We start from the raw sequence: 14,539 nt of genomic DNA, 5'->3' as shown, positions 1-14,539 counted from the left end.
GACTGGGACTTAAACTCAGCTCTGGCACACACCCACAGCAGCCCACATATCATTTTGCCTAAAACCTCAAAAAAAACAAGAGGAACACATGTATGATGTCATTTTCTTTGCTTGGCATTCCTCTCATTACTACCTTCAAGGGTTGTGGGGTTGGTGTCGCTTGCTTCCACATTAAAATATGAGCAGCACTAGTTAATGTCTTTGCATGCATCCTTGCAGGTATCATTCACATACCCTTATCATTAGACTAGGACGTGCACAATGCCTGTCTATTATGCACATTTTCTTATAGGTATGCAGGATGTCATCAGAACTTCTACCCTTCCAATGTCAAAAGCCCATGTCCCTACATGCTGACTAATCATTGCTCATTTTGTTAACAAGTTGGATGGTAACAGCCGGATGTCTATCAAGCTTTTGGCTAGATAGCGACTTAGTCTGGAGTAAAACGAACTGGAATAACACGGCAATATGTAAAACCACCCTCGTTAAAAACTTTGAGAATTTGCTGCAGGTTACCTGTGGTTCACTCATGTATACATATCAGGATTATATGAGTTGCATATACAGTAACTTGTATGGCTACAGGAGTACCATGATAATGTACATAAACAAAATGAGGCTTATGTACTTGGAGGGCGACCAGTGATAAATGTACATGCATTATGTGCTGGACATTGGCATACAGGGCAGTTATCTGAAGACAGGACCAATCTGATCACACCCTGCCCTGACTGCACCCTGGAAAAACACATGCCAAGCTGCATTATACAGGGCCCATGGTACTTGCTGTCAAAGGGTCCCAAGCCGCTTCCTTAGTGTACAATGTCTTGGCGCATGTTACCCTATGCCAGTTATATGCAAAGGATTTACTTAGCGGGGCAGCCAGCCAACTACAGGAGTGGCCCAGTTGGCAACTGCCAGGTAGGATTGATTGTGAATCCATACCTGACCAAATATACTATGTGGTACTTACATCTGCATGCACTCCTCTACACTCACCATGTCCTGTATATGCACCATTACATAAATATAGTACATAGTCATTATTAAATCCAAACTATTATATGCACTACATTCTCACTAATATATACACACTATACTTTATATGCGCTGCATTATTTTGAGATTCTCTGAAATATAACTTTGACTTGAAAAATCGTAACTTTTGCATTTGTTTTCATCCAGATTTGATATTGGTGGATTTGGATGCTCTAGATGTGTTGGCAATACCAATCCATTACCTGAGGATATTGTCACTGCTATTAAGGAGGTATGCTGGTACATTCTGTTATATAGCTATCTCTATTATTATTATTATTATTATTATTATTATTTTATATAGCGCCATTAATTCCATGATGCTGTACATGAGAAGGGGGGTTACAGACAAAGTTATAGATATCGTTAACCGTAAACCAATTTACAATCAGACTGGTAAAGAGGGGAGAGGACCCTGTCCTTGCGGACTTACATTCTATCTCTATCTCCATTTATATACAGTGCCTACAAGTAGTATTCAACCCCCTGCAGATTTAGCAGGTTTGATAAGATGCAAATAAGTTAGAGCCTTCAAACTTCACACAACAGCAGGATTTATTAACAGATGCATAAATCTTACAAACCAAAAAATTATGTTGCTCAGTTAAATTTTAATAAATTTTAAACATAAAAGTGTGGGTCAATTATTATTCAACCCCTAGGTTTAATATTTTGTGGAATAACCCTTGTTTGCAATTACAGCTAATAATCGTCTTTTATAAGACCTGATCAGGCCGGCACAGGTCTCTGGAGTTATCTTGGCCCACTCCTCCATGCAGATCTTCTCCAAGTTATCTAGGTTCTTTGGGTGTCTCATGTGGACTTTAATCTTGAGCTCCTTCCACAAGTTTTCAATTGGGTTAAGGTCAGGAGACTGACTAGACCACTCCAACACCTTGATTTTTTGCCTCTTGAACCAGGCCTTGGTTTTCTTGGCTGTGTGCTTTGGGTCGTTGTCTTGTTGGAAGATGAAATGACGACCCATCTTAAGATCCTTGATGGAGGAGCGGAGGTTCTTGGCCAAAATCCTTAGGTAGGCCGTGCTATCCATCTTCCCATGGATGCGGACCAGATGGCCAGGCCCCTTGGCTGAGAAACAGCCCCACAGCATGATGCTGCCACCACCATGCTTGACTGTAGGGATGGTATTCTTGGGGTCGTATGCAGTGCCATCCAGTCTCCAAACGTCACGTGTGTGGTTGGCACCAAAGATCTCGATCTTGGTCTCATCAGACCAGAGAACCTTGAACCAGTCTGTCTCAGAGTCCTCCAAGTGATCATGAGCAAACTGTAGACGAGCCTTGACATGACGCTTTGAAAGTAAAGGTACCTTACGGGCTCGTCTGGAACGGAGACCATTGCGGTGGAGTACGTTACTTATGGTATTGACTGAAACCAATGTCCCCACTGCCATGAGATCTTCCCGGAGCTCCTTCCTTGTTGTCCTTGGGTTAGCCTTGACTCTTCGGACAAGCCTGGCCTCGGCACGGGAGGAAACTTTCAAAGGCGGTCCAGGCCGTGGAAGGCTAACAGTAGTTCCATAAGCCTTCCACTTCCGGATGATGCTCCCAACAGTGGAGACAGGTAGGCCCAACTCCTTGGAAAGGGTTTTGTACCCCTTGCCAGCCTTGTGACCCTCCACGATCTTGTCTCTGATGGCCTTGGAATGCTCCTTTGTCTTTCCCATGTTGACCATGTATGAGTGCTGTTCACAAGTTTGGGGAGGGTCTTAAATAGTCAGAAAAGGCTGGAAAAAGAGATAATTAATCCAAACATGTGAAGCTCATTGTTCTTTGTGCCTGAAATACTTCTTAATACTTTAGGGGAACCAAACAGAATTCTGGTGGTTTGATGGGTTGAATAATAAATGACCCTCTGAATAAACTTTTCACAATTTAAAAAAAAATTAAACAAATAACATTCTCTTTTGCTGCAGTGCATTTCACACTTCCAGGCTGATCTACAGTCCAAATGTCACAATGCCAAGTTAATTCCGAATGTGTAAACCTGCTAAATCTGCAGGGGGTTGAATACTACTTGTAGGCACTGTATCTCTCTCTATCTCTCTATCTGTCTCTGTGTCTCTATTGGTCTCTGTCTCTCTATCTCGCGCTCTCTCTCTCAATCTGTCTCTCTAACTATGTGTGTGTGTATATATCCGCATGCACTATATATTATATATACACAGTGCTGCACAAATTAATTGGGGCAAAGCATTTTTTTTAAGTAAAATCGTAAGTTGGTTACCAGTCAGTGATTCAAACCAGTTTTAACTGCTTTGAACAGGTGTGAGTGCCTGTTCAAAGCAGTTAAAACTGGTTTGAATCACTGACTGCTAACCAACTTACGATTTTACTGAAAAAAATGCTTTGTCCCAATTACCGTATATACTCGAGTATAAGTCGATCCGCGTATAAGTCGACCCCCCCTAATTTTGCCACAAAAAACTGGGAGAACTTATTGACTCGAGTATAAGTCTAGGGTGGGAAATGCTCCATAGATTATTCCCCCATATGGTGTCCCCAGAAGAAGCGCCATAGATTATTCCCCCATATGCTGCCCCCATAAGAAGCTCCTTAGATTATGCCCCCCATATGGTGCCCCCATAAGAAGCTCCTTAGATTATGCCCCCCATATGGTGCCCCCATAAGAAGCTCCTTAGATTATGCCCCCCAAATGCTGCCCCCATAAGAAGCTCCTTAGATTATGCCCCCCACATGCTGCCCCCATAAGAAGCTCCATAGATGATTCCCCCATGTGCTGCCGCTGCTGCATGTAAAAATAAAAAAAATGACATACTCACCTCTCCGTCGCTGGGTGTCAGATTCTCACCTGTCCTGCGTCTATGGCTGCTCCCCGCTATCTGCCACGTCATCAGTCAGTGACGTTCAGACTGCAGGGGCCGCTGCGCGCACTAACCACGTCACCGCGCCCTCTGCTGTCTGAAGTCACTGACCGATGACAGACACGGACAGCAGCAAGCAGCCATGGACGCAGGACAGGTGAGTATCGCTATACTTACCCGTCCTAATGCTGTGTCTTGAGCCCCCAGCTTCTCCGCGCTCTCTCTTCCTGCCTTCAGCGGTCACGTGGTACTGCTCATTAAAACTCATGAATATGCGCATATTCATGAGTTTTAATGAGCGGCACCACGTGACCGCTGAAGGCAGGAAGAGAGAGCACGGGGAGAAGCTGGGGGCTCAAGACACAGCGTCAGGACGGGTAAGTATGACCTGACTCCCCCTCCGACCCCCCGGTGTATATGACTCGAATATAAGACGAGAGGGGGACTTTCAGCCCAATTTTTTGGGCTGAAAATCTCGACTTATATTCGAGTATATACGGTAACCCCTTTACTCCCAAGGGTGGTTTGCATGTTAATGACCGAGTCAATTTTTATAATTCTGACCACTGTCCCTTTGAGGTAATAACTCTGGAACGCTTCCATGGATTCCGGTGATTCTGACATTGTTTTCTTGTGACATATTGTACTTCATGTTAGTGGTAAAATTTCATTCATATAACTTGCGTTTATTTATGTAAAAAGCGGAAATTTGGTGAAAATTTTGAAATTTTTGCTGTTTTCCAACTTTGAATTTTTATGACCTTAAATCACAGAGATATGGCACATAAAAAACTTAAGTAACATTTCCCACATGCTTAGTTTACATCAGCATAATTTTGGAACCAAAATTTTTTTTGTTAGGAAGTTATAAGGGTTAAAAGTTGACCAGCGCTTTCTCATTTTTACAACACCATTTTATTTTTACGGACCACATCACATTTGAAGTCACTTTGAGGGGTCGATATGATAGAAAATACCCAAAAGTGACACCATTCTAAAAACTGCACCCCTCAAGGTGCTCAAAACCATATTCAAAAAGTTTATTAACCCTTCAGGTGCTTCACAGGCATGTTTTGAATGTTTAAAAAATGAACATTTTAACTTTTTTTTCACAAAAAGAAATACTTCAGGTCCAATTTTTATTATTTTACCAAGGGTAACAGGAGATATTGGACTGCAAAATTTATTGTGCAATTTGTCCTGAGTACGCTGATACCTGATATGTGGGGGGGACCACTGTTTCGGCACATGGCAGAGCTCGAAAGGTTACGAACGCCGTTTGAATTTTTCAACGCAAAATTTGCTGGAAATGAGATCGGGCGCCATGTCACGTTTGGAGAGCCCCTGATGTGCCCAAACCAGGGCTGTGGAGTCAGTAAGCCACAGTTGCGACTCCGACTCCTGGATTTTATCAGGCTCCGGCTCCGACTCCTTCATAAATGGCCAATTCATAACAACAAATATACTGTTGTAAAATATTAAACATCGTGCTTATTCAGTTTCTCACCATCATATAATTAATCAGACCACTTAGAGCAAAAACTACATTTATTAGAATACAATTAGAATATAGCAAATAACGTTTATAAACTTTTCTAAACTGTAAGTAAATATGCAATAAACACTTTTATGCAGTTAATAAGAAGAAATCTATAAATTTGTCCTCAGAAAAAGTATTGCCTCTGTCAGATCCTCCTTCATGGATGCCCTCAAATCTGATCTAATTATTTTGAGAGCAGAGAACAACCTCTCTACACTATCTTGTGTTGGTGGCAAAGCAGTAACCACTCGGGCAACATCTCTGACAATGTCAGGATACAGAGGAATCGCTTGTTGCACTGTTATTTTTGATGAACGGTCAAATTTCTCAATTTCTTTTAGTGCACATGAAAAATTCTGCTGAAATGTACTGGCTGTGTTCCTTGATGGGGATGACTCTTCTTCTATGCGGGAACGCTTTGCACGGTCCTTGTGATCCAAATATTTTTCGAAATTAAATTCTTCATCAGTTGATGATGAGGGTGAAGATGTGGCAGGACGACCAAATTCTTCTTCTTCCTCCTGACTGTTCTGCAACCCTTTCATCCTTACTGCTATTTCAAACAGAGCTTCTTTTCCTTTACTTAGCTGTTGATCATCTAGAAGAATCCGATGCATTGGGTCTACATAAACAGCTGCCAAAAGAATGTTATTTTGTAATAGTAGCTCCTCTCTCCGTTTCATTGATGTAGCAATGCCACTTGCAATTAACCCTCCTCTTTGGGACAGGCGAAACATCAGGTTCTTCCACTCCTTTAAGAAAATACCTGGAGTTAAGTCCTCTGCTTGTAATTTTTTAGTCACTGTAAATGTGTGCTCTAGCAATTTTTCCAGCTCAGTCACCTGATTCCACTGACTTTCATTTAGTGTCAGTTGAGGGTTAGCCATGTCTACAAGAAAGGTTTTCAGTTCAACCAAGCACTGAATCATTAAGTAAGTACTGCCCCATCGTGTGGCTTGATCAATAATTGCCCCTTTTCCAGCACGTCTCTTCAAAATTGAGTCAACTTTAGGGGTTCTGGCAACAGTAGCCAATTTTCTCACCTTGCCAATCAGTGCAGCAGCATGTCCTTCTTGCAGACTGTCTCTTATAGCCAGCTGTAGCGTATGCACAACACAGTGCATGTGATGAATGAAAGAACATATTGACACAGTTCCAACAAGATCATCTAAACTATCATGTTGCTGTTCATCTGAAGCAACTTCAGGTGGCTCCTCAGTTACAATACTGTGTTCCTCTATTTCAAACATTTCTGTGTCTGTGGACCCAGAATGTTCTTCTAGCTGCTGGTCACCATCATTACTCTCATTCATTAGCTTAATAGTACTTATCATATTTGAAGCATTGTCAGTTACGACAGAAAGAACTTGCTCTTTTTTAAGTTCATAGTCTTGCAGAACCTTTTCCACCAAGACCTGGAGAAACTCACTGGTGTGATGAGCTTTGGTGTCTTTTACTGCCAATGTCTTGGTAACTATTTCATTTTTGTCACAAACAAATCGGACATTGATGGCAAAATAGTTCACTCTGTGACGTGTGCAGGCATCCATTTTAAGAAACAGAAAGCGTCCCTTGAGAGTTTTTTTAAGTTCTTCCTTTTGTTTAAAAGCTTCTTCAATTACTAATTTTCTAACACCGTTCTGCGTGTGGTAAAATTGATAAAGCGGTTTTATTCTTTGGGTCAGTACGATTACAGCGATGCCTCATTTGTGTTTTGGCGCTTTTATACAATTAGTTTTATGTAAAAAATAAATTTTTTTTGCATCTCTTTATTCTGCAAGCTATAACTTTTATATTTTTTCGCTGATGACGCTGTGTGGCGGCTCGTTTTTTGCGGGACAAGATGACGTTTTCTGCGGTACCATGGATATTTATATGCGTCTTTTTGATCGCGCGTTATTGCACTTTTTGTTCGGCAGTATGATGTTAAGGCATTGTTTTTTGCTTTTTTTTTTTTTTTTTTAAAAAGTGTTTAACTAGTGGGACAGTTTTTCATAGGGCGGGTCGTTACGGACGTGGCAATACTAAATGTGTACTTTTATTGTTTTTGTTTTTTTTATTTAGAAAAAAAGAATTTATTAAAGAATATATATATATTTTTTTTTAATTATTTTTAAAAGTTTTTTTTTTTTTTTTTTTACTTATATTGTCCCGGGGGTCACGTCATTGTCTTGTGTCGCTGTGTCAGACCAGCGATCTGACAGGCGCTGCTGCAGGCTTCCTCCTGCCTGCTTTCAGCAGGCAGTGCGGAAGCCGCCTCCCTCCTCCCTGCAGGACCCCGAAGGCCCCCGCGGCCATATTAGATCCGGGGGCCTGCAGGGAGGCGGACTCTCGGAGCGACGCAGCACATCGCGTCGCTCTGGGGGTCGCAGGGAAGCACAGAGGGAGCCCCCTCCCTGAGCGTTCGCTCCTATGCCCCCGGTACATGATCTCAGTGTGCCAGGGGTTAATGTGCCGGGGGCGTTCCGTGACCGCTCCTGACACAAAGTGCCAGGTGTGAGCTGTGATAACCAGTTGACACCTGGCCACGATCAGCGGTGCTCCCCCCGTGAGTGCCGCTGATCGCGTGTGACGTAATATTCCGTCCAATGTAGGAAAGGGGTTAATTTGCACAGCACTGTGTATATATACGTGTATGTGTGTATATGTGTGTGTGTGTGTGTGTGTGTGTATGTATATATATATAGAGAGAGAGAGATATTTATGTATAGATAGATATGTAATTAAATGTGTTACCTGTTGTTTTTTTTTTGTTTGTTTTAAGGGGGAGCTGGTGGCATGTGGTGTTTTTTCTGGAAACAAGCATTTTGAAGGGAGTAGGTGTAGTTGTATCCGTGCCAATTATCTGGCCTCCCCACCTCTGGTTATTGCCTATGCCCTGGCGGGCACAGTAAACATAGACCTACAAACAGATGCTCTGGGTAAGTATGACGTACATATCTTGTAATGATTTGGCTGTAGAATAGTTTTATATGCTTCTGTAGTGAAAAAACACATGCACTGCAGAAAAAAATTGAAAGTTTAAAAAAAAACAAAAAAACATTCTATTTGTCATATTGAAAAGAAATAAAACCACATAACACCTTCCTTTGTTACCTGGTCACATTAAAAGAACAATGTCCTCCCTTAATTCTAGAAACATTATTATTGAATTTGGAATATGTATACATTAATATAATCACACTAAGGTCCAATTTTATGTATTTTTTTTCAGGTGTAAATGCTCAGGGTGAGAAGGTCTTCCTGCGGGACATTTGGCCCAGCCGTGAAGAGGTTTTACAAGTAGAAGAGAATCTTGTTATACCGTCCATGTTTAATGAGCAAAAAATGAAAATGGAGGTATAAAAGTATATCTGACACCTCACTTATTTCTAAAACCGTTTCTCTATTGCTTCATTGGGGAACACAGGAAACCATGGGTGTATGGTGCAGCCACTAGGAGGCTGACACTGTGGACAAAAAAAATAGCTTCTCCCCAGCAGTATACGTGCCACCAACTGGCACTAAGCTAATGACTTTAGCTTAGTGTTACTAGGAGATGGACACAGGTCTTTAACTAGATCCATATCTACCTCAGTTTTCGGTGTTTTTCAGTAATGTCTTCCTTTTTTTTTTTTTTTTTTTTTTTTTTTTTTTTTAAGATTTCCTCTTCTATCCCCTGGAGAGGAACAGTGTGAGCAGTCGCACTGTTATCCCATGTAGAGACAGAGTACGGCGTGCACTGACACCCCGTATCCTCATCTGTCTAGCCAACAGGACCCCAGCCCCTAACTCCCAAGATGTGTTCAGGTGATCTGAAGACTGGCCTTGGTCCCTTACTCCTGCCCGCTCACACATCAGAGCTAAACTGCGTCAGGAGATACAGACATCAAGCGATCCGGTGAGGTTTAGACGTCTGTTCTTGCAACCAAGATATCTCCTGGGACGAAGAGGTACTCCTTTTTTTTTTTTTTTAACACAGGTTTCCCCACCTCTGATATCGGTTATCACTAGAGACTATGGTTAATGCTTCAGCCCTATAGAGTGGAGCGTCAGGTCCGATCCCAGGAGCAGAAGATGATTTATTGGAGATGTTATCAGTGTCTACAAATTATGACCAGAAGAGCCTTCATTGCCAATCAACATTTTTGAGATCAAAGCCATTCTTCTGTCCCTCCTCTACTGGCATGACTTTCTCAGGGGCCTACCAGTTTGAATCCAGACCGACAATGCCAGGGTGGTGGCATATGTTAACCACCAGGGAGGAACTCTGAGTCGTCTGGCTATGGCCGAAGTCTCCAAAATTCTTCTCTGGGCAGAGAACAAGGTTCCAGCAATATTGACAGTGCACATCCCCAGCGTAGACAATTGGGCCGCCGACTTTATTAGTCACGAGGGTCTCTCGGCGGGAGAATGTTCTCTTCATCGGGACTTCTTCCATCAGATTTGTCTCTGGTGGGGCACTCTACGTGGATCCTATGGCGTCCCGGACGAACAGAAAGTTCCTGCAGTTTGTCTCCAGGTCCCGTGATCTTCTCGCTGTTGGAGTCAATTCTCTGGCCATACCCTGGTCTCGGTTTACGCTTCCTTTAGCGGTTTATGCCTCTTCCCCTTCTTCCTAGGCTGTTGAAGAAAATGCAAGCGGAAAGGGTGCTGGTTAGCATCAGATTGGCCCAGGAGAGCCTGGTATGCTGAGGTCATCAGTCTGCTCTCAGACGCCACTTTGAGACTTCCGGACAGACCAGACCTGCTTGCTTAAGGATCCCATCTACCACCGGAATTCTCGGTCGCTCGATTTGACTACGTGGCTGTTGAAACAAACCAGTTCTAAGAGCATCCGGTTCTTGGACCGAGTGATTTAAGACGATGATCCAAGCTCGGAAGCCTGCATTGTCTCGCATCTGCTATCAGACTTGGAAAGCCGTCTTCCATTGGTGTGAGTCTAATCACACCACGTCTATGGCCTTTTCTCTTGCTTCTCTTCTGGCCTTCCTTCAAGCAGGATTAGATGCAGGGCTTGCTCTCGGCTCACTGAAGGGCCACGTCTCAGCGTTATCTATTCTTTTCCAGAAGAATACAGCTTCGCGCTCTCCGGTCCGAACCCTCTTCAGGGAGTGGCTGATGCGGCGCCTCCGTATTGACGGTCTGTGGACCACTGGTTCTGAAGCCCTGAGGAGTTCCTCCCTTGGAACCGCTCAGAGGTCTCATTGTCATTTTTTTTAATCAGGTAATTTTTTATTAAACATTTTCAAAAACTGAAAAAGCAGGTAATCACATACAGTGTAATTCTCAAATAGTGTATTACATGAACACAATAGAACCCAATAAAAATCCCTCCCATCCCACCCTCACCCGACAAACTCTCTTCTCTCCCAGTGCTTTTGGTCCTTCACAGCCACAGTTTTCGGGTTATAGCCTCCTCAGCGCTCTCATCCATGTTAATCTAGAAGGCGCCATCCTGGGAGTGTCCAACCAAGGCGCACACATATCCTCCCATTTCTTAATTTTTCTCTTTTGATACACATATTTCTCCATAACTATATTAACTGCATCGGTAACTTCCGTGATTGTAGGTACAGAAGATCCCTTCCAGTGAGCCGCTACTCTCTTACAAGCTCAATATAATATTTGTGAGACTGCCAGCTGATGTCACTCTGAAAGCGGCAAAGTCTCCACCCGACCCAGAAGAGCCATTTTGGGGTCTAGTACCATTTGACATTGATACAGTGTTAAGTAGATCAGTCATACCCCCCGAAAACCTACGTAACCGGGGACAGTTCCAGGTCATGTGTATCAGATCCACATTGGGCATTCCACATTTCCAACAATCAGCCTCTCTAGCATAGCCCATTTTCAACAGCCGTACAGGAGTTCGATAAACTCGGTGAAGCAAATAAAGATGCAACACACTCTACGCCTCGCTAACCGAGACTTTCGTGACTTCTTGCAATGCATTTGCCCATTCATCATCTAAGTCCCCTACATCAACTTGCCACTTATTCTTCAGTGTCTCCAAACTTGCCACTCTCTCTTCCAACATTGCTGCATATATCATGGATAATTATACCTCTTGATCCTCCTCCCATCACTACTCTAAAGGGCCTGTCACACTAAGCGATATCGCTAGCAATATCGCTGTAACGTCACTGGTTTTTGTGACGTAGCAGCGATATTGCTAGCGATATCGCTATGTCTGATACTTACCTCCGACCGGCTCCCCCGCTTATCGCTGATCGCGCGAGAACGTCCTGGACCGTTTCTCGTCAGCTTCCTGCGGCGCAGACGAGCAACGCGTGCGGGGGGACGTTAGGATCGCCTCGTCTGACAGGTAAGTAGCGACCCCCGACCCCTGCTATGTCGCTGGTGAGATCTGTCTGTGTGGCAGCTCACTAGCGACCACTTAGCGATGCACCAGCGATCCTGACCGCGTCATATTGCTGGTTGGGATCGCTAGTGCATCGCTAAGTGTGACAGTACCTTAACAGCGGAGTTCCAGCTGGATTACCTAGTGGGGTGAGTCGCTGTTGTGTTTCACAAGCATGTCTCAGCTGGAGATATTGAAAAAATCTTGCATTAGGAATGGAAAACGTCTGTTTGAGATCCTCATGGGATTGAAACTCCCCTTCCGAATAAAGCTGTAATATTAGTTTAAGCCCTCTCCTCTCCCATAGCTCAAAACCCTCTCATTTATTTAGCTCTGTACATGTCAAGTTTCTCCAGATCAGGGCATGCCCCGTGACTCCCTGTATATCCAATATTTCTTTGGCCATGTTCCATACCTTATGCACTTCATTGTCGGACTATTGATAGCTCGACCCTGACTGAACCGCCCCGAGTCTAGCGCCTGCACCAGTAAGTCCTTTCCCACTACGCATGTAAGCATACGCCTCGAGGAACTTCGCATAATGGAATCCTCCTCCCCCAGCCTCTAAAATGCTGCAACTGCGCTGCAAGATAATATAGAAACGGGTCAGGAACCGCTAAGCCCCCCAGTTCTTTAGATCTACGCAAAACCTCCAGCCGAATTCTAGGAGCACTCCTCTACCAGATAAGCTCTCTAAATATTCTAGTTATCTGATAAAAGACTTGACCAAAAATCCAAATGAGCGCATTATGGAGGGCATACAAAGCTTGTGGCATGAGAACCATTTTTACTAGGTTTGCTTTTTCCATCATACTCAGTGGTAACCTGCACCAGTCCTTTACTTTTTGATGACATTGAACAAGTAACGGGGTAATACTTAAACACTCAAAATCTTGTATATTATGCCCAATATGAATTCCCAAGTATTTAAACTCTTTGACTACATTTAAGCGTCCGGCCGATCCCAAGGAGTTCTCGGGGGTGGGGGGGGGCTCTCCCTCCAGCATAATTGAAGATTTCTCCCAATTAGTACATAGACCAGAAATCACTGCGAAGGATCCAAAGACTTCCATTGCCACTTTCAGAGATGACAGCCATTCTCCCAAAAACAAGAGCATGTCATCAGCATACAACGCTATTTTTTTCTTGCAAAGGCTCATACACAAACCCCTTAATTTCAGGTGTCGCCCGAATTACTACTGCCAAGGGCTCAATTGCCAGAGCAAACAGTAGGGGAGACGGGGGGCACCCCTGTCTAGTCCCTCTGTGTAAGTTAATTGTATATGAAATCTCCCCGTTTACTCTAATTTTGGCCTCTGGAGTCGAATACAGCAGCTGTATCCAGGCAATAAAGTTTTTACGGAAACCCATCTTGGCTAAAATAGCCCACAGATATGGCCATTCGACGCTGTTGAATGCTTTGGCAGCGTCTAAAGATGCAACAGCCCTAGGTTCCTTTCAATTTGATGGCATCTGTAAATTTAAATACAACCGACGGATATTAATTGCAGTCGATTTCTCTGGCATAAAACCAGTTTGATCTGGATGAATAATACTAGATATTACTCTAGACAGCCGCATCGCTAGGATCTTTGCTAAAATCTTGACATCAACGTTTAAAAGGGAGATAAGTCAGTATGACTCTGGAAGACAAGGATCCTTATCAGCCTTGGGGATCACCACTATGATTGCTTCATTCAAAGACCGGGGCAAGTGCCCATCTTCCCTAGCTGCTTCAAACACCTTCAGCAGCTGTGGAAGCACTATATTTGAGTACTGTTTGTATACCTCCACAGGCAGCCCATCAGACCCCGGTGTCTTAGTCCCTGCCATAGAGTCCAGAGCCTCCTCTAGTTCCTCCAGACTAATTGGGGCCTCCAGCCCAACAGCTTCCGATTCCGACTGAGTAGGCAAACTAGTAGTCCCCAGAAAGCTACTGAACTCGTCAGAAAATCCCCCCTGCGAATTATATAGCGTCTCAAAAAACCCACTAAAAGTTGCTAGAATTCCCTCAGAAGATCTTTCTAGTTCCCAGTTTTTATTTTTTATTTCCGCTACCATTGCAGGGCCAGATTGAGTCTTGATCAGGGTAGCTAGCAGATGTCCAGTTCCCTCTCCGTCCCTGAAATAAACCTGTCGCCCGAACTATTGCTTATCAGCAGCTTTTAAAAGCCTATGTTGAGCTGATCGTTTTTCCGCGTCTTTTAATGCGTTAAAATGTATAGCTGATGGAGTTTTCAAATATTGCAGTTCTGCATAGATAACTTCCTTCTGTAAGAGTTCCCCATATTCTCTAGACTTGGTTTTAACTCTATTCACTTCCGAGATCAACAATCCTCCCAGGTAGGCTTTAGACGCATCCCATATTATTTCCCTGGGGGCTGTACCCTCATTAATAGCAAAAAATTATTTTAGCAAGTCGGGGATCCTAGTATCTGCCTGAATAATAGGTAACCAGAATGCGTTAAACGACCATGGTGCCCGTTCCCCTCTCCCTCCATTTTCCCAATTAAATGTCACCATAACAGGGGAGTGATCTGACAAGGCCCTAGGTTGATACTCCATTCCTCTGAACTGTCGGACTGCCTGTGGTTACCCAGTATCATATCAATCCTGGACAGCGAGCCATGAGAGAGGGACATACATGAGTACAATCTTGTTCGCGGATTATCTCATCGCCATAAATCCACCAGCTCAACCTCATCCAAAACGTGTCTGATTCCTCAATGGTCCCCCTGACCCCCTACGATCGATCTAATGTGTTATCTAG

General features: G+C 43.6%; 1 protein-coding gene across 1 annotated transcript in view; it reads left to right on the top strand.

Moving 5' to 3' along the window:
• Nucleotides 1–14,539, top strand: part of IREB2 (iron responsive element binding protein 2) — a 148,483-nt gene that overhangs the window by 110,988 nt on the left and 22,956 nt on the right. The window contains exons 15-17 of the mRNA XM_073579368.1: nt 1,189–1,273; nt 8,191–8,347; nt 8,641–8,765. Coding sequence (XP_073435469.1) covers nt 1,189–1,273; nt 8,191–8,347; nt 8,641–8,765 — 367 coding nt within the window. The remainder of the gene's footprint in view (nt 1–1,188; nt 1,274–8,190; nt 8,348–8,640; nt 8,766–14,539) is intronic.

The sequence above is a fragment of the Dendrobates tinctorius genome, unplaced genomic scaffold (genome assembly GCF_039654945.1).
Source record: "Dendrobates tinctorius isolate UK_male_01 unplaced genomic scaffold, ASM3965494v1 ptg000062l, whole genome shotgun sequence".
NCBI lineage: Eukaryota > Metazoa > Chordata > Amphibia > Anura > Dendrobatidae > Dendrobates > Dendrobates tinctorius.
The sequence above is the reverse complement of the archived record's forward strand: the minus strand, read 5'-3'. Positions and strand labels throughout refer to the sequence as shown.